At 44.4% G+C, this 20,739-nt stretch overlaps 2 protein-coding genes across 2 annotated transcripts; one reads left to right on the forward strand and one right to left on the reverse strand.

Annotated features, from left to right (window-relative positions):
- Positions 1-6,202: 6,202 nt before the first annotated feature.
- e2f5 (E2F transcription factor 5) lies at positions 6,203-11,309 on the forward strand. Its single transcript, XM_039004527.1, has 8 exons — positions 6,203-6,340; positions 7,399-7,508; positions 7,684-7,845; positions 8,333-8,441; positions 8,697-9,006; positions 9,288-9,467; positions 9,705-9,743; positions 9,874-11,309. The coding sequence occupies exons 1-8, from the start codon at positions 6,203-6,205 to the stop codon at positions 9,981-9,983; spliced, it is 1,158 nt and encodes a 385-aa protein (XP_038860455.1). The 3' UTR covers positions 9,984-11,309.
- A 2,721-nt stretch (positions 11,310-14,030) lies between these two features.
- Positions 14,031-20,428, reverse strand: LOC120055515 (atypical chemokine receptor 4-like). Its single transcript, XM_039003380.1, has 2 exons — positions 20,366-20,428; positions 14,031-16,722 (listed from the first exon to the last, which is right to left on the reverse strand). Exon 2 carries the CDS (start codon positions 16,707-16,709, stop codon positions 15,603-15,605), a length of 1,107 nt encoding a protein of 368 aa, XP_038859308.1. The 5' UTR covers positions 16,710-16,722; positions 20,366-20,428; the 3' UTR covers positions 14,031-15,602.
- Positions 20,429-20,739: the final 311 nt, after the last annotated feature.

Here is a 20,739-nt window from a genome sequence, read left to right on the forward strand (position 1 = left end):
ACATGGTGCAGAGATACAAATATCAGAGAGTTTCTAAAAGACTGTAATAAATAAATAAAGCAAAGTCATCGATGAAGTCACCCCATTGTTTTCTATGAGAATGCTCAGCGGCGCATTTGATCAGGAAGTGTCATTTCAGCGTGTCGCCATCTTGCTACATGGAGTTTTTGGAAACATTGCATGCGTTTGAGCTACTCTAGGAAGTGACTGTTGCAGCCTAGCTCAGTGCTGGCCAACATGCAATCATTGGAAAACAAAATGGATGATATACGATAAAGACTATCCTACCAACAGGACATTAAAAACGGTAATATCTTATGTTTCACCGAGTTGTGGTTGAACGGCGACAAGGATAATATAGAGTTGCCAGGATTTTCCATGCATCAGCAGGAAAGAGAAGCTACGTCTGGTAAGGTGGGGGGGGGGGGGTGTATTTGTCAATAACAGCTGGTGCGCAATGTCTAATATTAAAGAAGTCCCGAGGTATTGCTCGCCTGAGGTAGAGTACCTTATGATAAGCTGTAGACCACACTATCTACCAAGAGAGTTCTCATCTATATTATTCGTGGCCATCGATTTACCACCACAAACCGATGCTGGCACTAAGACCGCACTCAACGAGCTGTATAAGGCCATAAGGATACAAGAAAATGCTTATCCAGAAGCGGCGCTCCTAGTGGCCAGAGACTTTAGTACAGGCAAACTTAAATCCGTTTTACCTCATTTCTACCAGCATGTCACATGCAACCAGAGGGGGAAAAAAACTCTAGACCACCTTTACTCCACAGACACATACAAAGCTCTCCATTTGGCAAATCTGACCATAATTCTATCCTCCTGATTCCTGCTTACAAGCAAAAACTAAAGCAGGAAGTACCAGATAACGTGGATACTACGCTACAGGACTGTTCCGGGATTCATCCAATGGCATTGAGGAGTATACCACCTCAGTCATCGGCTTCATCAATAAGTGCATCGACGATGTCATCCCCACAGTGACCGTATGTACATATCCCAAGCAGAAGCCATGGATTACTGGAAACATCCGCATCGAGCTAAAGGCTAGAGCTGCCGCTTTCAAGGAACGGGACACTAATCCGGAAGCTTATAAGAAGTCCCACTACGCCCTCAGATGAACCATCAAACAGACAAAGCGTCAATACATGATTAAGATTGAATCCTACTACACCGGCTCTGACACTCGTCGGATGTGGCAGGGCTTGAAAACTTTTACGGACTACAAAGGGAAACCCAGCTGCGAGCTGCCCAGTGACACGAGCATACCAGAAAAGCTTAATGCCTTTTATGCTCGATTTGAGGCAAGCAACACTGAAGCATGCATGAGAGCACCAGCTGTTCCGGACGACTGTGTGATCATGCTCTCCGTAGCCGATGTAAGACCTTTAAACATTCACAAAGCCGCGGGGCCAGACGGATTACAAGGGCGTGTACTCAAAGCATGCACACGGACCAACTGGCAAGTGTCTTCACTGACATTGAAGACACTTGCCAGTTGACTGACTCTCCCTGACCGAGTCTGTAATACCAGATCATGCACACCACCATAGTCCCTGTGCCCAAGGAAGCAAAGGTAACCTGCCATATGATTACCACCCCGTAGCGCTCACGTCGGTAGCCGTGAAATGCTTTGAAAGGCTGGTCATGGCTCACATCAACAGCATCATCCCAGATACCCTAGATCCACTCCAATAATGCCCCAACAGATCCACAGATGACGCAATCTCAATCACACTCCACACTACCCTTTCCCACCTGGACAAAAGGAACACCTATGTGAGAATGCTGTTCATTGACTACAACACCATAGTGCCCACAAAGCTCATCACTAAGCTAAGGACCTTGGGACTAAACACCTCCCTCTGCAACTGGATCCTGGATTTCCTGACGGGCTGCCACCAGGTGGTAACGGTAGGCAACAACACATCTGCCACCCCTGAGGGGCTCCAGTGTTGAGGATCAGCGTGGCAAATGTGTTGCTACCTACCCTCACCACCTGGGGGCGGCCCGTCAGGAAGTCCAGGATCCAGTTCCAGAGGGAGGTGTTTAGTCCCAGGATCCTTAGCTTAGTGATGAGCTTTGAGGGCACTATGGTGTTGAACGCTGAGCTGTAATCAATGAATAGCATTCTCATGTAGGTGTTCCTCTTGTCCAGGTGGGAAAGGGCAGTGTGGAGTGCAATAGAGATTGCATCATTTGTGGATCTGTTTGGGCGGTATGCAAATTGGAGTGGGTCTAGGGTTTCTGGGATAATGGTGTTGATGTGAGCCATTACCAGCCTTTCAACGCACTTCATGGCTACGGACATGAGTGCTACGGATCTGTAGTCATTTAGGCAGGTTGCCTTTGTGTTCTTGGGCACAGAGACTATGGTGTCTGCTTGAAACATGTTGGTATTACAGACTCAATCAGGGACATGTTGAAAATGTCAGTGAAGACAGCTGCCAGTTGGTCAGCACATGCCCGGAGCACACGTCCTGGTAATCCGTCTGGCCCCGCAGCCTTGTGAATGTTGACCTGTTTAAAGGTTTTACTCACGTCGGCTACGGAGAGCGTGATCACACAGTTGTCCGGAACAGCTGATGCTCTCATGCATGCCTCAGTGTTGCTTGCCTCGAAGCGAGCATAGAAGTGATTTAACTCGTCTGGTATGCTCGTGTCACTGGGCAGCTCGCGTCTGTGCTTCCCTTTAAAGTCTGTAATAGTTTGCAAGCCCTGCCACATAAGACGAGCGTCAGAGCCGGTGTAGTATGATTCAATCTTAGCCCTGTATTGATGCTTTGCCTGTTTGATGGTTTGTTGGAGGGCATAGCAGGATTTCGTATAAGCTTCCGGGTTAGAGTCCCGCACCTTGAAAGCGGCAGCTCTACCCTTTAGCTCAGTGTGAATGTTGGCTGTAATCCATGGCTTCTGGTTGGGGTATGTACGTACAGTCACTGTGGGGCCGATGTTCTCGGTGCACTTATTGATAAAGCCAGTGACTGATGTGGTGTACTCCTCAATGCCATCAGAAGAGTCCCGGAACATGTTACAGCAAAACAGTCCTGTGGTTTAGCATCTGCTTCACCTGACCACTTTTTTATAGACCGATTCACTGGTGCTTCCTGCTTTAATTTTTGCTTGTAAGCAGGAATCGGGAGGATAGAATTGTGGTCGGATTTACCAAATGGAGGGCGAGGGAGAGCTTTGCACGCTTCTCAGTGTGTGGAGTACAGGTGATCTAGATTTTTTTCCCCCCTCTGGTTGCACATTTAACATGTTGATAGAAATTAGGTAGAACTGATTTAAGTTTCCCTGCATTAAAGTCTCCAGCCACTAGGAGCGCCGTCTCTGTGTGACTGGTTTCCTGTTTGCACTCAGTCAGCTGTATAAGGAAATAAGCAGTCTTAGTTCCAGCATCCGTCTGTGGTGGTAAATAAACAGCAACGAAAAGTATAGCTGAAAACTCTCTAGACAAATAGTGTGTTCTGAATTTTATCACAAGATACTCTACTTCAGGCGAGCAAAATCTAGAGACTTCCTTAGATTTCGTGCACCAGCTGTTGTTTACAAATATACACAGACCGATATGCACAGACCGATAGATACTACAGTTTTTGATGTTCCGTTTGTAGGATATTCGTGATCGTACCTCGTCTAATTTATTGTCCAATGATTGCACGTTGGCGAGTAAAATTGACGGTAACGGCAGCTTTCCCACTCGCCTTCTGCGAATCCTTACGAGGTACCCCGCTCTGTGCCCTCTGTACCTGCGTCTCTTCCTCTTGCCAATAACTGGGATGTTGGCCTTGTCGGGTGTTCGGAGAATGTCTTGTGCGTCCTGCTTATTGAAGAAGAAATCTTTGTCTAATCCAAGGTGAGTGATCGCTGTCTTGATATCCAGAAGCTCTTTTTTTGCCATAAGATACGATTGCAGAAACATTATGTACAAAATAAGTTACAAATAATGCAAAAAAACCCACATAATAGCACAATTGGTTGGGGCCTGTAAAACTGCTGCCATTTCTTCCGGCGCAAATATAGTACCAGTCAAAAGTTTGATTACTCATTCCAGGGTTTTCCCTTATTTTTGCTATTTTCCATGTGACTGCGTCACTAATTGTTTTTTAAAGAAACACTTACGTGTTGGAAATTCCAAATTGTTTGCTTAGTCAACTTACACACAGCATTGACACACACACTTACCCCACCAGACATGCCACCAGGGGTCTTTTCAAAGTCCCCAGGTCCAGAACAAATTTAAGGAAACATAGAGTATTACACAGCGCTATGAGTGCATGGAACTCCTTTCCATCTTTAAAAGCGCAAGTGAATAGCAATCCTGGTTTCAAAAAACAAATAAATCAACACCTCATGGCACAAAGCCTCTCCCCCATGTGACCTACTTGGGTGTATGTATGTACTTACATGTACAGTACCAGTAAAAAGTTGACACTCCTACTCATTCAAGGGTTTTTATTTATTTACTATTTTCTATATTGTAGAATAATAGTGAAGACATCAAAACTATGAAATAACATGGAATCATGTAGTAACCAAAAAGTGTTAAACTAATCCAAATATATTTTATATTTAAGATTCTTCAAAGTAACCACACTTTGCCTTGATGACAGCTTTGCACACTCTTGGATTTCTTTCAACCAGCTTCATGAGGTATTCACCTGGAATGCATTTCAATTAACGTGTGCTTTGTTAAAAGTACATTTGTGGAATTTATTTCCTTAATGCGTTTGAGGCAATCAGTTGTGTTGTGACAAGGTAGGGGTGGTATACAGAAGATTGCCCTATTTGGTAAAATACCAAGTCCATATTATGGCAAGAACAGCTCAAATAAGCAAAGAGAAACGACAGTCCATCATTATTTTAAGACATGAAGGTCTGTCAATCTGGAAAATTTCACCACCACAGGAAAGGAAGACAAAGAGTTACCTCTGCTGCAGAGGATAAGTTCATTAGAGTTAACTGCACCTCAGATTGCAGCCCAATAAATGCTTCACAGAGTTCAAGTAACAGACACATCTCAAAATCAACTGTTCAGAGGAGACTACGTGAAACAGGCCTTCATGGTCGAATTGCTGCAAAAAAACAACTACTAAAGGACCAATAAGAAGAAGAGACTTGCTTGGGCCAAGAAACACAAGACAGTAGACCAGTGGAAATCTGTCCTTTGGTCTGCTGAGTCCAAATTTGAGATTTTTGGTTCCAACCATTGTGTCTTTGTGAGACGCAGAGTAGGTGAACAGATGATCTCTGCATGTGTGGTTCCCACCGTGAAGCATGGAGGAGGAGGTGTGGGGGTGCTTTGCTGGTGACACTGTCTGTGATTTTATTTTATTCACGGCACACTTAACCAGCACGGCTACCACAGCATTCTGCAGCGATATGCCATCCCAGTGGGACTATCATTTGTTTTTCAACAGGACAATGACCCAACACACCTCCAGGCTATGTAAGGGCTATTTGACCAAGGAGAGTAATGGAATTTCATCAGATGACCTGGCCTCCACAATCCCCCGACCTCAGCCAAATTGAGATGGTTTGGGATAAGTCGGTCCGCAGAGTAAAGGAAAAGCAGCCAACAAGTGCTCAGCATATGTGGGAACTCCTTCAAGACTGTTGGAAAAGCATTCCAGGTGAAGCTGGTTGAGAGAATGATAAGAGTGTGCAAAGCTGTCATCAAGGTGTCATCAAAGTGTGGCTATTTAACAATTTTGGTTACTAGATGATTCCATATGTGTTATTTCATAGTTTTGATGTCTTCACTAATTCTACAATGTAGAAAATAGTAAAGAAAAACCCTTGAATGAGTAGGTGTTCTAAAACTTTTGAGAGAGAGAGAGAGGTGTTTCTGCGCATGAGCGTAGCTAGCCAACGTCGCTATGACATCGTTTACAAGTGTGATCGGGGATTTCTATTATCGAAGCAGTTTCTGCCTATCTTCATACTGGACTGTTTTTGCTAATATCTCTGCATGGGGTAAGGGAAGTTGCCATGGCAATTGTAATCTAACGTCACTTCCGTTCGTTTTAAAAACCTCAAACAGTATTTGCCGTCGTCCTGACTGAGGTAAATAAACTGAATGGAGAAAATTCCCGTTTCTCTCAGCCATCACCTCACCACCCAAGAAGTGAGTTCAACAACCTAGTTAGCTTTAGAAACATTTCTCACCCAGGAGCTCGAGACAATGGCTGAGTCTATGCGCTCGAGCCTGCCGAACGGCGGAGCCGCATCGAGTCGACATGAGAAAAGTTTGGGGCTCCTCACAATCAAGTTCGTGACTTTACTCCAAGAGGCGAAGGACGGCGTACTTGACCTGAAAGTGGTCAGTTGTCGAGCTTGCTTCTCCTCATATTTGTCACTATTTATGCAATGTTATGTCGGTGTTTTCCCCATCATCCAGCCAGAGAAATTGGTGTGAAATTGAACAAAGCCAAAGCAAGGTCTATATTCACCAGTCATTCTTCTGACCAAATCTCAGATTGTCAATGTGTTATAACGTCTCAAGGTCATTTCACAGTGAAGAAAGTTTTTACATTTGGAAATGAACTAGCCAGAAAAGCTTGCTTGCTAGCCAGCTAGTTAGGTGCTGGCACACTTTCATTCTGCCAGTTTTCATTTCTGTCAAATGCCTTACTTTATATCTCCCCACTTAAAGGCAGATAGATACCTAGCAAGGCAGCTAGCTTTTTGGCTCCATATCTAGCTACCTGTTGTCATTGGTCCATAGCTATGAAATAATGTTTTCTGGACATGTATGTTATGCAACAAGTTACTTAAACTGTTATTGCGACCAAGATGATCACAACTGGGACACCTGGCCATCCCTACTAACCCCACCCCCATCAGAGTCTGGTTCCTGACAAGGTTTCCTTCCTTTTACAGTGATTGCAATGATTGATTGATTGATTGATTGATTAATGCAGAGTAGACTAGGACCACCTAACTTACTACCCACCTGGACAACCTGGCTGTTTGAACTGGCTGTGTTCAACTCCTTCACTGATAAGGAGTTTGGACATTTCCCTCTCTCCTTGCGCACCTCAGCAGGCTGTTTACTCAGCAGGCAGGCAGGCAGGTTCCCTCCCTCCTTCCATTGTGTGAAGTCTACTTAGTCTTCATGTGCCAAGTTTTGGTTGGTTTGTGCCAAATCTGAACCTGGGGGGGGGGGGGGGGGGGTAGGCGTATATACACAGTACTCAGTAGTTTAATTCTACACAATAGAAAGCAGCTTCATCATGTCCACGTGTTTGCATGGGTTTTCATCCCCAATGTATTGTGACTGTACAGTTTTCCTCAAGATTAGTTTTCTCAGTAATGGTCTCTTCAGGTGTCTGTCAGTATTGTCTAGTTTTTAAACACGTCTGTTGTGTCCATTGACAGGCTGCAGACAGCTTGGCCGTGAGACAGAAGAGGAGGATCTATGACATCACCAACGTGCTGGAGGGAGTGGGCCTCATCGAGAAGAAAACTAAGAACATAATTCAGTGGAGGTGAGTTGGGCGGCTGCCTGTTGTCTGCAGGGTCAGAGTGATTGAAGTCAGTCACTCTGGATGGTGTTAATTTCCATGCAACACGTAAGGGAAAGGAATGCGAAAAATCACTACACATCCAAAGTCCCTACACACACATTCTCCCATTCAAACCCCTTCTTTCATCCTGTCCCAGAGGGGAGAACCTGGGCTGCCAGACAGCGGAGGTGCTGGAGCAGGTGGAGGTGCTGACAGCTCAGCTGTGTGAGCTGGAGGAGCAGGAGAAGGAGCTTGACAGCCAGAAGGCCTGGCTGGAGCAGAGCATCAAACACATGAACGACGACCCCATCGCCAGCAGATATCCTTCAACATGAACTCCCTCGCGCTGTGGGGGTGGTGGGGAACTGCCCCATTAGGTTGCGTGTGTTACTGACCGTAAGTCACTCGTGTAGCTCGAAGTTTAGCGTGAATCATACATTTATTGGTGGGACATTTGTGAGAATTTGAGAAGGAGGATTCGGTCTTAATTTTGGAATTAGACAGGGTGAAATATGAGATGGGTTTTTGTCTGTTTCTCTTATACCTGTGTTCTACCTCATCTATGCTGACAGTGATTATGTCCCTGAAAGGCCCCCCTACTTTTAACGATGAACTCAAAGGAGGAAATCCCTTAAATGTAAGGATGGGATTACATACATGAGTGTAATTAGCATGTCAGATCAGTTTTAGGCTCTTTGTTGTTTAATGCTCTTGGTCTAGTTTTTCCAGTTTACACTGATTATCACGTCAGTCTTTCCTGCTCCACTTCAGTCTCCCTCCCCATTTCTTTCCTTAACACTGCCCACGTATATGTATGTGACCCACGAGGACATCTGTGATGCGTTCAGCGGGGACACACTCCTGGCGGTGGTCGCTCCCTCGGGAACACAACTGGAGGTACCGGTGCCTGAAACGGTATGTCATGTGGTGTGCTAGGGTGGATATTGGAACAAAGTCAAGCGCTTTATACCTATTTCACACTACGGAGCTAAGTCGAACCAAGCTAAGCCATACTGGGCTGGACTGTTTACGCATCCACCATAGTTGGTTGAACTGTACTGGAAAGGATGATGTGGAAAGAAACTATCCGAACCAGAGCAGTTTATTTTGGGTCGACACCATTTTATGAAAAGGCTATTTGGTGTACAAACTGTCCCCATGGTCTCCTAGGGTCAGAGAGGCCAGAAGAGGTACCAGGTGAATCTAAGGAGCACGTCAGCTCCGATCCAGGTGATGCTCATCAACAAAGAGTCTGGTTCCTCCAGACCCGTTGTGTTCTCTGTGCCTCCCCCAGAGGACCTGTCTTCCATGCCTACCCCACCCACCACCCCTGCGGACCTGCAGAGGTTCCCCCTGCCCTCTGATTCAGCCCATTTCCCCAGCCCTGTGACACACCACATCTCTGAACACAAGATGGCGCCACTGCGGAGGTACGATGAGGATCTTACACCCTCCTCCACCCCACCAGACATACACATGGGTAAGGAGGACTACTAGGCCATTCACTCAGGGCTCACATCATTTGTGAAGTTGTGAAGATATTCTACAAATTACTGGTGGTGTTATCTTAGATTCCCTTCTGATTGCTACAGGCTAAGGATTTTAGTGACTTTAAAAAAAAAAGATTGTTATTGTCATATCTGAAATCAACAACTGTATAGATGAGGGAGTAAGAGCAATGGGAAGTATTTGCAGCATCAAATCCCGTCATGCTCCAGACTAATGCCATGCTACTGTTTTGTTCCTCTTCCCCACCTGTAGAATGCCACCCCCAGGCGACTACTGGTCTAGCGATGCAGCAGTTGGTCGGCACGCCAACAGGTGTCCAGCAGCAAGGGGTTCTGGGAGGACACTTAGGCCAGGAGCTCCAGTCCATGCTGGACGTGGGCAGCCTTCTGAAATTAACCAACACAGGCGACCACATGAAGGAAGAGAGAGAGGGTGAGTGAGAGAGGGGGAAGTGCGCAGCCTGCTGAAACTAACCAACACAGGAGACTAGCTGGAGGAGGAGAGAGAATGTGAGGGAGGGGGGTGTGAGGGTTGGGAGGTCTCTCCCTCAGGAGAGCAGCTGAGGGAGGTCTGGGAGGGTGGCCAACTGGTTTGGATGGGGGCTTGTATTAACATGGCTTTACTCCCTGTGTGGTATACTTACAGATAAATGTTTTCTGTGTTCTTTAGGTGTGGCTGACCTAATAGATGAGCTGATGTCTTCTGATGGTAAGCATTAGGGCTGAGAGTCTAAAGATCCTATCTGGCTGCTCTCAATATTCTCTCTCCAAAGACCATCAAGATATACAAGTTTAACAGTGTGAGATTTGAGTTTTCTCCTCTCTATTTTGTGTTACAGTGTTCCCTCTGCTGCGACTGTCTCCCAATGCAGGGGTGGACTACAACTTCAACCTGGATGACAATGAGGGAGTCTGTGATCTGTTCGACGTCCAGATCCTCAATTACTGAGGGACGAGCGGGCGTCACGTTCGTACGAACAGCGGGGTGTTTCTTTACTTTTCCCTAGCGTAGCAGAGGTTCTTCTGTCATGTTTAAATTTCCTAATTTAAGCCTACATTGAGTTATTAGTGCACTACCTATTCTGAAGCCAATGGTTGTATTCCTAATAATATCCCTTTGGCATCAACCCTAAACACTCACATTTCTGAGCCCCTAGATATCAGCGACCTATTATGACCTCTTATTCCCAGCCCCTCAGTCATCTCTAGCTATGGCTCTACCAGCCATTACTATCTGTCCAAATGTGAATTATGAAGAATGTAGCAGCTGAATGTATCTGCCAGAGGATGATGAGGATTTGATCCGCTGTATGACAGTAATTGATCTCCCTTTGTTTATACCAGGAGTCGCAGTGCTCAAATGGGGGTCCTGAGGGAAGTTTCTCATTCATGTGTGAGGGGAATACATTGAGAGTCCAGACAATAATACAGCCATATTTGAGTCAGGTGAAGGGAAAACCCTGCTACATTCTAGAGGAAGATTACAGTTAGCGAAGTGCCTGAGTGGATACTGCCATGTGGGGTTGTTGTTGGCTATCCAATGCACTTGTTTAGATGCATCTCTGCATCGTCTTTGTTTGGACGACCAAAGTATTTTCCACAACTGAATCACATTGCGTTGACGCCCGGGTTCCTCTTTTTCTGTAGATCCTTTTGATATTTAACACCTCATAGTCGTGTTCATTGCTGACATGGACACAGTTATTGACGTTTCCGGTCGTGGAGATGCTTGTTGATCCAGTGTGATTGTATGTAGACCCGGATGTCTGTAATTACGTCAGGTAGTATTGATTCTCACTGACTCGATGTCTTCCTCATCTCCACCATGCAATGTGAAGCGTCTTTCTGAACTCGATCTTACTCAGTCTTATTTAACTGAAGGCCTAACTGTATGGATGTTACTGTTTTGCTTTGTAAATGAATGTGACTGCTAATATTTTAGGCTTAAATATGTTATTTCCCTTAACTAGTTATATTTGAATAGATGTATAATAGAGTTTTTTTTAAACTTCATTGAGAGAAAATGATTCTTGGTTGTAGTTATTTTTTGCAGGACTTGAAGCTGTTCCAACTGCCTTATGATAATTTGACCTGCCGTATGACAATTGGTCGGAATTTTTATAGACCAGAATGGTGCCTTGTGTGAAGCGCAAGGCTTTTGTATATTTCTAGTTTCTTGTCCTAATCAAAGGAATATTGTTTTGTGTTTTTGTTATATTTTGTATATTTGCACATTTTGTTGGCCCAAAGTTTTATATTAAACACATTCAATTGCTGTGGGCTAATGGTCATGTACTGTTGAAAAGAGTTCTTATGCAGTAGGTTGTATATTTGATTACCTGTCAGTAACAGGAATGTTACCCTACCATAAACATTTTACTGATGGTAATAACAAACACCATCTTAAGTATACATTTTGAGTAAATCAATTACGGTATCTGGTCCGTAGACTAGTATGACATTTTATTTGTTGACATTGTACAGAAAAAAAAGTGTAAAAACAAGGCATTTCAACAACAAGCTCAGGTGGCACCAGATTGCAACCAAAACATCAACACTTTGAATAAAAAAAACTAAGAGCAGGTTAAGGGTCATAAACAGTCAAAATCATGTTTTTCACAAAATTGGATATTTGGATGAAACCAGATCGAAGTATGAACATTTGATTAGGGTGTCGGCAAATACAATTAAAAGTTTAGACTAGTTACTGGCTAGGTCTTCAGCCAGCATGGAATTAAAGAGGGGGAGGAGTCTTTCAAAACTGACACAGTTGTCATGTCAACACCTCTGTCAGTGCTGCTGTGAACCTCATCACAAGAGACATGCCGAATGGCAGATGTAAAAGATTTGACATTATTGATGCAATTTCAATGTTTGAGTTGCTTTGTGTTTCACCAAATTTGCTTGAGTTGATTTTATTGCAACACTGCATCCAAGTTTCTTGCCATAGGAATTTCAGTAAGTAAGATCCCTGCCCACTCAGCCTGTCTCTTCAACATTTCTGATAGAGTACTTTTTCTCAAATTTTGAGCATTTTTATGCCAAGTATAGGTGATATTTTAGTCACTCAAAAGGCTATTTTACATGTGAATCAAAATAACTGTTCGGAACCTTTAACAACTAACAAGTTTTTAAAAGCCGGTCTCAATCGTGCTGCTCACTCGCAAGGGGGTGAATTTCTGAGGTGGTAGCAGACAAGGAGCTGAATAATAAATGTACTGAAACAGATTTCTTAAGGGTGGAAAGAGTGGGGATGTTACTCAACATTTTGTCCACAACAGAGGGTTTTGGCTAAGAGCATTGACTGATCATGTAAAAATGTGTGTAATAAACAGAGCAGATGTCTCAGGTTTTTTGAAAGGCCAACTGGTCTTTAGCAGGTGAAATAATATTTCGATTTTTCCTACCACACTCAAGGCAAATGAAACATGTTGCAAACTGAATATTACGAACAATGTCTCTGGGTCTTTGGATGATGCTGGTATTTAGTGTCTTTAGTTTTGAGACTGAGGGATTGACATTGTTCCCAGGGCTGACATCTTTAGAGATTCCTCTGATCCCTAGAATAGTACTTTAGAAAATAACACCCCAATAGAGTACTTCTGTTCTGGCACCGGTGCGTCAATCTAAGTAACAATACAATCCCCATCAAAATCTGTCAGTTTAAGCTAGAGATATGTTTTTTTGTGTGGGCTGCGTCTCAGTTCATTTCATCCGCCTATGTCGAGGTTCTGCATCTGGAGTAGAAAGTTAGAGTTTACAGTGCTGTTTGTCAGACCAAGAGACATCCCGAAAATTGGTCTTCTCACAAAAACGTCTTTAGTGTCTGAACGGTTTGGCCTTAAAAACTTTTATCACCACTCAATAGAAATGGGAGACAGACTCTCGCAAACACGTTTTGCTCTACTTCCCCCATGGGACTCGTCTAAAGGTAACCCATACAAATGAATGGAAGTATGGAGGTAGTTTTGTGCCCCAAAAAAGAATATACACTGCTTAAAAAAATAAAGGGAACACTTAAACAACACAATGTAACTCCAAGTCAATCACACTTCTGTGAAATCAAACTGTCCACTTAGGAAGCAACACTGATTGACAATAAATGTCACATGCTGTTGTGCAAATGGAATAGACAAAAGGTGGAAATTATAGGCAATTAGCAAGACACCACCAATAAAGGAGTGATTCTGCCTGCGGTTATGGAACCGCCACCTGTCCCAGACCTGTTGTTTTTCAACTCTTAATGATCGGCTATGAAAAGCCAACTGAAAATTATTCATGATTATTATTTGACCATGCTTGTCACTTATGAACATTTTTGAACATCTTGGCATAGTTCTGTTATAATCTCCACCCGGCACAGCCAGAAGAGGACTGGCCACCCCTCATAGCCTGGTTCCTCTCTAGGTTTCTTCCTATGTTTTGGCCTTTCTAGGAAGTTTTTCCTAGCCACCGTGCTTCTACACCTGCATTACTAGCTGTTTGGGGTTTTAGGCTGGGTTTCTGTACAGCACTTCGAGATATTAGCTGATGTACGAAGGGCTATATAAAATAAACTTGATTGATTGATTGAGTATGCTTGTGAACATTAAGGACTGGGGGAAAAATAAACGGAATGGAGCTAAGCACAGGCAAAATCGTAGAGGAAAACCTGGTTCAGTCTACTTTCCACCAGACACTAGGAGATTAATTCACCTTTCAGCAGGACAATAACTAAAACACAAGGCCAAATCTACACTGGAGTTGCTTACGAAGAAGACCATGAATGTTCCTGAGTGGCTGAGTTACAGTTTTGATTTAAATCTACTTTGAAAATATATGGCAAGACCTGAAAATAGTTGTCTGTCAATGATCAACACAAATTTGACAGAGCTTGAAGAATTTTGAAAAGAATAATGAGTAAATGTTCCACAATCCAGGTGTGCAGAGCTCTTATAGACTTACCCAGAAAGACTCACAGATGTAATCACTTCTAAAAAGTATTGACTCAGGGGTGTGAATACTTATGTAAATGTAATATTTCTGTAGCAGGTTAGGTGAAATGGGTTACGTTTAGAATAAGGGTTAGGGGAAGGGTTAGCTAAGATGCTACAGTTGTCACTGACGCGACTCAAAAACATGCAACCTTTTGGATTGCTAGACGGTCACAGATTACACCCATCCATCCTCTCTGACCAACCTCCCTAGTTTTGTTTTTGTCTAAAGTAACTAGATCATTTGTAGGTATCACGTCCTGGAGGTGGTCAAAAATACATATAATATGTTTTGTATGGCTCTGAGGTCAGGCTGACCCACCCCACATACGCAGCTGTTTTTTAGAGAGTGGAGAAGATTGACCTGTTTTGGTAAGTCGTGGCTGACATTTTGAGTAATGAGTTAATGAGATTGAAATTAGCGGCACCACCCATCCCAGAGGACTGCTATTGGCACGAGTAACTTGCTTACATTTGATGTTTCTCCCCCCAAAATAAACATACAACTTCAAATAGCCATTTTCTTATCTCATATGATTACAATGTACCCTGGCCCCACTGACAAGTGTGAGCTCCCCAACATGCTAGGCCAATCAAGAGGGTGTGTGTGCGTTCTGTGCAACAGAAGGTCATTATCCCCTATAACTTCGCTTTAATTAACGTCTGGAACTTGTCGTTGTTTTGATAGAAAAGACAGGAATGTAAACACTTCGCTATTCCTGAGGTCATTGTCAACCACATGTCTGAGGACAAGGGCTGGTGTCGAAACAAAAATGTGGTTTCAAGATGCAGGGTAGAGCATGAATCTACTAGTTTTTTTATGCTAGATCCTTTCTGATAACTGGAATGCTTCTCCTTAGCCTAATCCCATCTGTTTGTGCTGTTTTGTCACTTCCCCTTGACAATGACCATAGGAGCTGGCACGACAGCACCTTTACAAACAGATCTGGGACCAGGCTAGCCCTTACCCTTCCCCTGGTTGGGCTCAATAATTCCATAGCAGCAGATATATAGTATTAATGATACTAAAGCATCTGGTTATACATCGCTGATAGCTTCTTAATACACTGAAGCAAGATTATGAATCAGATCTTTTAGCCAAGTGATTGCTTCCAGTCCCGCTGTGTTAAGGGTGAGTAGGCCTCCGCTGAGTTTGTAGATTGGACAGACTTCAAGAATGTGGTGCAGGGTTTGCGCCACCCCACAGGCGTAGAGTGGGCTTTCTTTCATTCCCCATTGGTGGAGGTTGGCGAGGCATGGGCCGTGGCCAGTCCTGAACCTTTTGAGGGTGAATCCCTCCTTCCTGGGGAGGTTGAAACCAGGGGGCTGTTGCGTGGGGGTGGGGATGAGGTGATTATTTGTCAGGTCCAGTAACTCCCATTGTGTCCAGGTCAGATTTCTGTTGAAGTCATCATTGGGTGGATCTTTCCAGACTGGCTTTCTTGAGGGGAGGCGGGTATTTGGTGGGTTGAGGAGGTCCTCATGCTATAGAAGTGCTAGAATCTCATGTGATACAAAGGTGTTAGCCAAAGAGATCCTCTCTCTCTCTTTCTCTCTCTCTCTCCCACTCTCTCCCTCTCTCTCTCTCTTCTCTCTCATATGGAGAAGGTGCTGGTTTCCTGAGAGGCAGTGTTGTGAGAGTTGAAGGACATCTCCGTTCCTTCGTCCTCTCTCTGCTCCCCCCTTCTCCTCTTCGTCCTTTCTCCAAATGCCTTGGCTGCTTTCAGCGCATATTGTCTGAAGGAGGACCCTAGGAAGACATAGAGTAGTGGGTTGAGACAGCAGTGGGTCAGAGCCAGGCTCTCAGTGACCTGCGCCGCCCGGTCCAGGGCCTTACTCACACCACAGTGGGTCACCAATGTGTAGACCGAGTCCATCGCCCGACACATCTTCACCGCGTTATAGGGCAACTGGGTGACCACGAACAACCCCACCACGACCAGCAACACCTGGATAGCTCTCCGCCTCCTGCCTCTGCTCTCCTCGGGCAGCCGCCTCAGCACACGCCCCACGCCGACGTAGCACCACATCATAACCAGAAGAGGAACCAGGAACCCCAGTAAGACCTCAACCACCTCCAGGCAGGCCTTGACCTCCCGGGCCAGACTGGGCGGGTAGACGGCCATGCAGACCCTCCTCCCGGGGGTCTCCCTTACTGTGGAGAACAGAAGATCGGGAAGACCCAGGAGGAAAGCCACAGCCCACACCCCTAGGCAGACCTTCCCACAGTGCGCCCGGGTGAAGACCCTGCCCAGCTTTCCCTGGTTCCTGCCCTCCGCTCTAACAGATGCTAGGTAGCGGTCCATGCTAACACAGGCTAGCAGCAGCATGCAGCAGGTGAAGTTGATGGCGTAGCAGGCCGAGACCAGCTTACAGAGAGGCAGGCCCAGCTCCCAGCCCAGCGCCGCGTCTGCAGCCCAGAAGGGCAGGGTGAGGAGGAGGAGGAGGTCGGCTACGGCCAAGTGTGCTAGGAAGGCTTCCGTCATGGTTCTTCTCAGACGTTTGTGGTAGGCGTACACAGCTAGCACCAGGGAGTTCCCGGCTAGCCCTACCACCACACAGGCTGCGTACACCACAGGGAGGAAGAGGCCAGCGAAGGAGCGCACGTCAGCCTTCTCACACACGGTGTGGTAGTCCTCGTAGCTGTAGTTCAGGGTGAGGTTGTTGTGGTAATCATAGTCATCCTCTTCGGTCAGATCCATACTGGAGGAATATCTGTAGGACAAAGCAGGAAGATTACGATGGAGCACTGGAAGTCAGTGGTACAGAGGGTCTTTAAAGGAATTCACCTTGTTCAACCTGGTCTGTGCAGCAAATTCAAATCAAATCAAATTACACTGGACAAAAATATAAACGCAACATGCAACAATTTCAAAGATTTTACTGAGTTTACAGTTCATTTAAGGAAATCAGTCATTGAAATAAATTCATTAGGCCCTAATCTATGGATTTTACATGACTGGGAATACAGATATGCATCTGTTGGTCACAGATACCTTTTTAAAAAAGTAGGGGAGTGGATCAGAAAACCAGTCAGTATCTGGTGTGACCACCATTTGCCTCATGCAGCGCAACACATCTCCTTCGCATGGAGTTGATCAGCCTGATTTTGGCCTGTGGAATGTTGTCCCACTCCTCTTCAATGGCTGTGCGAAGTTGCTGGATATTGGCGGGAACTGGAACGCGCTGTCGTACACGTCAATCCAGAGCATCCCAAACATGCTCAATGGGTGACATGTCTGGTGAGTATAAAGGCCATGGAGGAAGTGGGACATTTTCAGCTTCCAGCAACTGTGTACAGATCCTTGCAACATGGGGCCGTGCATTATCTTGCTGATATATGAGGTGATGGCAGCGGACGAATGGCACGACAATGGGCCTCAGGATCTCGCCACGGTATCTCTGTGCATTCAAATTTCCATCAATAAAATGCAATTCTGTTTGTTGTCCGTAGTTTATGCCTGCCCATACCATAACCCCACCTCCACCATGGAGCACTCTGTTCACAACGTTGACATCAGCATACCTCTCGCCCACACGACACCATAGACGCTTTCGGCCATCTTCCCGGTATTTCAATTTTTTAACTAGGCAAGTCAGTTAAGAACAAATTCTTATTTACAATGACGACCTACCCCAGCCAAACCCTAACCCGGACGACGCTGGGCCAATTGTGCGCCGCCCTATGGGATTCCAAATCACGGCCTGTTGTGATACAGCCTGGAATCAAACCAGGGTCTGTAGTGATGCCTCTAGCACTGAGATACAGTGCCTTAGACCGCTGCACCACTCGGGAGCCCAATTTACAGTTGAAACCGAGATTCATCAGTGAAGAGCACACTTCTCCAGTGTGCCAGTGGCCATCGAAGGTGAGTATTTGCCCACTGACACCGAACTGCAGTAGGGTCAAGACCCTGGTGAGGACGACGAGCATGCAGATGAGCTTCTGACAGTTTGTGCAGAAATTATTTGGTTGTGCAAACCCACAGTTTCATCAGCTGTCCGGGTGACTGGTCTCAGAGGATTCTGCAGGTGAAGAAGCCGAATATGGAGGTCCTGAGGCCGGTTGAATGTACTGCCAAATTTTCTAAAACAACATTCGAGGAGGTACAGAAATGAACATTTAGTTATCTGGCAACAGCTCTGGTGCACATTCCTGCAGTCAGCATGCCAAGTGCACACTCCCTCAAAACTTGTGACATCTGTGGCATTGTGTTTTGTGACAAAACTGCAGATTTTAGAGTGGCCTTTATTGTCCCCAGCACAAGGTGTAATGTGTAATGACCATGCTGTTTAATCAACTTCTTGATATGCTACACCTTTCAGGTGGATGGATTAATTTAGCAAAGGAGAAATGCTCACTAACAGGGATGTAAACAAATTTGTGCACAACATTTTAGAGAATATCTTTGTACATATAGAACATTTCTGTGATCTTTTATTTCAGGTCATGACACATAGGAACAATACATATTGTGTTTATATTTTTGTTCAGTAGACATTGAAAAGGAAAGGAAAAAGAAAGGAATGTTAACACCTCTATTTCCCTGAGTCATTGTGTGTGGGGACAACGGTTTGTCACACCCAAGGGTGGGTGTCGAAACAAGATGTGGTTTTGAGATGCAGAGTTGAGCATGAATCTACTAGTCTTTTCATGTGAGATCCTTTCTGATAACTGGGATGCTTCACCTAGTTAGCTGGTCTCAATAGTGCACTTATTTCTTTTAAATGCACCTTTCATTGAAACATCTCAATGGATTTTACAGTAAAACAGATATAGTCAAATAAAATGCAAGGCATATAAAGCTAGAATTACATCAGGCAGAGAGTGATTATATGGAGACCAGAGAAAGTTTGGGCCACAGTCACTTCACTATCACCTTGCTTTTTCCTCTGCTTGCTTTGAACCCTGTGTGATCTCTATGGGATCTCACTCTGACCCAGTCCAGTGCACAGTCAGAGGAAGATGAACGAACACACACACACACACACACACACACACATTCCACGGGTCCAGGTGGCGACGCTATCGAATTGCCATTTGCTCAATCTATCCCAGCTCTTTCCGTTGCGTCTTTTACCTCATGAGGTTGGAGGCTGTAAAATGTGTGAATGGAATCTAACTTCTTACTCATACAGGCAGAATGGTGGGGTTAAACTCCTGTGTCTCATGGCTATCTAAGTGCATTAGCAGCATAGGTACCATAGAGGAGTTAAAAGAGCCACAAATGAAATGTAATGTTATAGGTAACAGGTGTAATATGTGTATCATCCAGTAGGGTATGTGTGTGTTATGCCCATCCCAGACATTCTCACCAGTGATGGACCAATAATAACAGACACTAAAAAGAAAGAGTTTCTCACCAAAACGCTATATATACATTTTCAGAAATGTTAGCTTTTATCGTTTAAAGAAATTATATAAGAGATTGGTGTCTTTTTTCCGCTATCTAATCATGGCAGGAGGCTGTTTTTGTTTAAAATCTGTCACTGAATGGTTTCAGAGAGACAAATAATCGTGTTTCTCTGCAAAATGCTATATATCCACCTCACTCTCAGAGAAATGAGTAGTACTGCTAGGTTTTACACAGTCAAATGTAACAAATAGCTACATTTTTTGGAATAAAGAAATTAGCAAATGATACATTTGTGACATCAATATACGTATGTCTATTTCAACAACAAAAAATCATTACAGTAGTATGAGGTAAACATTTGACATTTTTGTCATTTAGCACAGTGTTTCCCAACCCAGGTCCTCAAGTACCCCCAACAGTACACAGTTTTATTGTAACTCTGGACAAGCACACCTGATTCAACTTGTCAACTAATCATCAAGCCCTCAATGAGTTGAATGAGGTGTGTTTGTCAAGGGCTACAACGAAACTTTGTACTGTTTGGTGTACTTGAGGACCAGGGTTGGGAAACACTGATTTAGTAGAGGATTTTATCCAGAGGGACAAACATTCCATCCCAGCTGAAGCAATGAGTACATAGCGTTTTGTACAAAATCTATTAATAAAAAATCTGAGAACGGTCATATTTTACACACATGAAGGTACCCATAAGTAATTTCTGATAAACACATACAAATTGGTGGATATAGCATTTCGGAAATAAAATAAATAAATCAAGCTGAAACATTCACCTGGATTTACTCTACACATTTGGGGAAAGTGTATGACATACATAGGGTGTCTTTGTTTCTTTATACTGTATACCTGTCTCTCCACATCCAGTCATATCTTCAGCCAATTTATAGTCAGATGCTTTTGCTCGCTAAGGAACATATCAACTACTATACAGCTTCACAATGTCACTACCAGGAATACTTTATCCACAAATAAGTAAGCCTTACCGCCTCTGCTTGTCTCCTCTACTGCAGTGAGCTGTAGCTACTGGTCCGTATCCTCCGCTGGGCTTTTGCGAACTCTGACTCATAGCACATCACAAGGAGGGTGTTATTTTTTGAGATTGAGGGAGGGAGAGAGAGAGAGAGAGAATGACAGAATGAGAATGAGAGGGGAGGGAGAGAGCAAGAGAAACACACCTAATTTGCTCAATCATAACAGAGTACAGCATTCTTACTAATATAACTGGGTCTAGAAATCATATGGGGCTTACAGGCTTGTAATTTGTGTTACCAAAAACAAAAGTACCGGTAAGCAAAGTCCTAACTTATTTTTGCTGCCACAAACTCTCTCAACATCTGCTGTCATGTATTTGTGGTCG

This window comes from Salvelinus namaycush, chromosome 11 (genome assembly GCF_016432855.1).
Source record: "Salvelinus namaycush isolate Seneca chromosome 11, SaNama_1.0, whole genome shotgun sequence".
Classification (NCBI taxonomy): Eukaryota; Metazoa; Chordata; class Actinopteri; order Salmoniformes; family Salmonidae; genus Salvelinus; species Salvelinus namaycush.

Excerpts from the sequence above, each read along its gene's own strand:
- e2f5 (XM_039004527.1), top strand. The coding sequence starts at position 6,203 with ATGGCTGAGTCTATGCGCTCGAGCCTGCCGAACGGCGGAGCCGCATCG. Across the intron at positions 8,442-8,696 it reads AGGTACCGGTGCCTGAAACG|GGTCAGAGAGGCCAGAAGAG; the intron begins GTATGTCATGTG and ends ATGGTCTCCTAG. Across the intron at positions 9,007-9,287 it reads CCCACCAGACATACACATGG|AATGCCACCCCCAGGCGACT; the intron begins GTAAGGAGGACT and ends CCCCACCTGTAG.
- LOC120055515 (XM_039003380.1), bottom strand. The coding sequence starts at position 16,709 with ATGGATCTGACCGAAGAGGATGACTATGATTACCACAACAACCTCACC.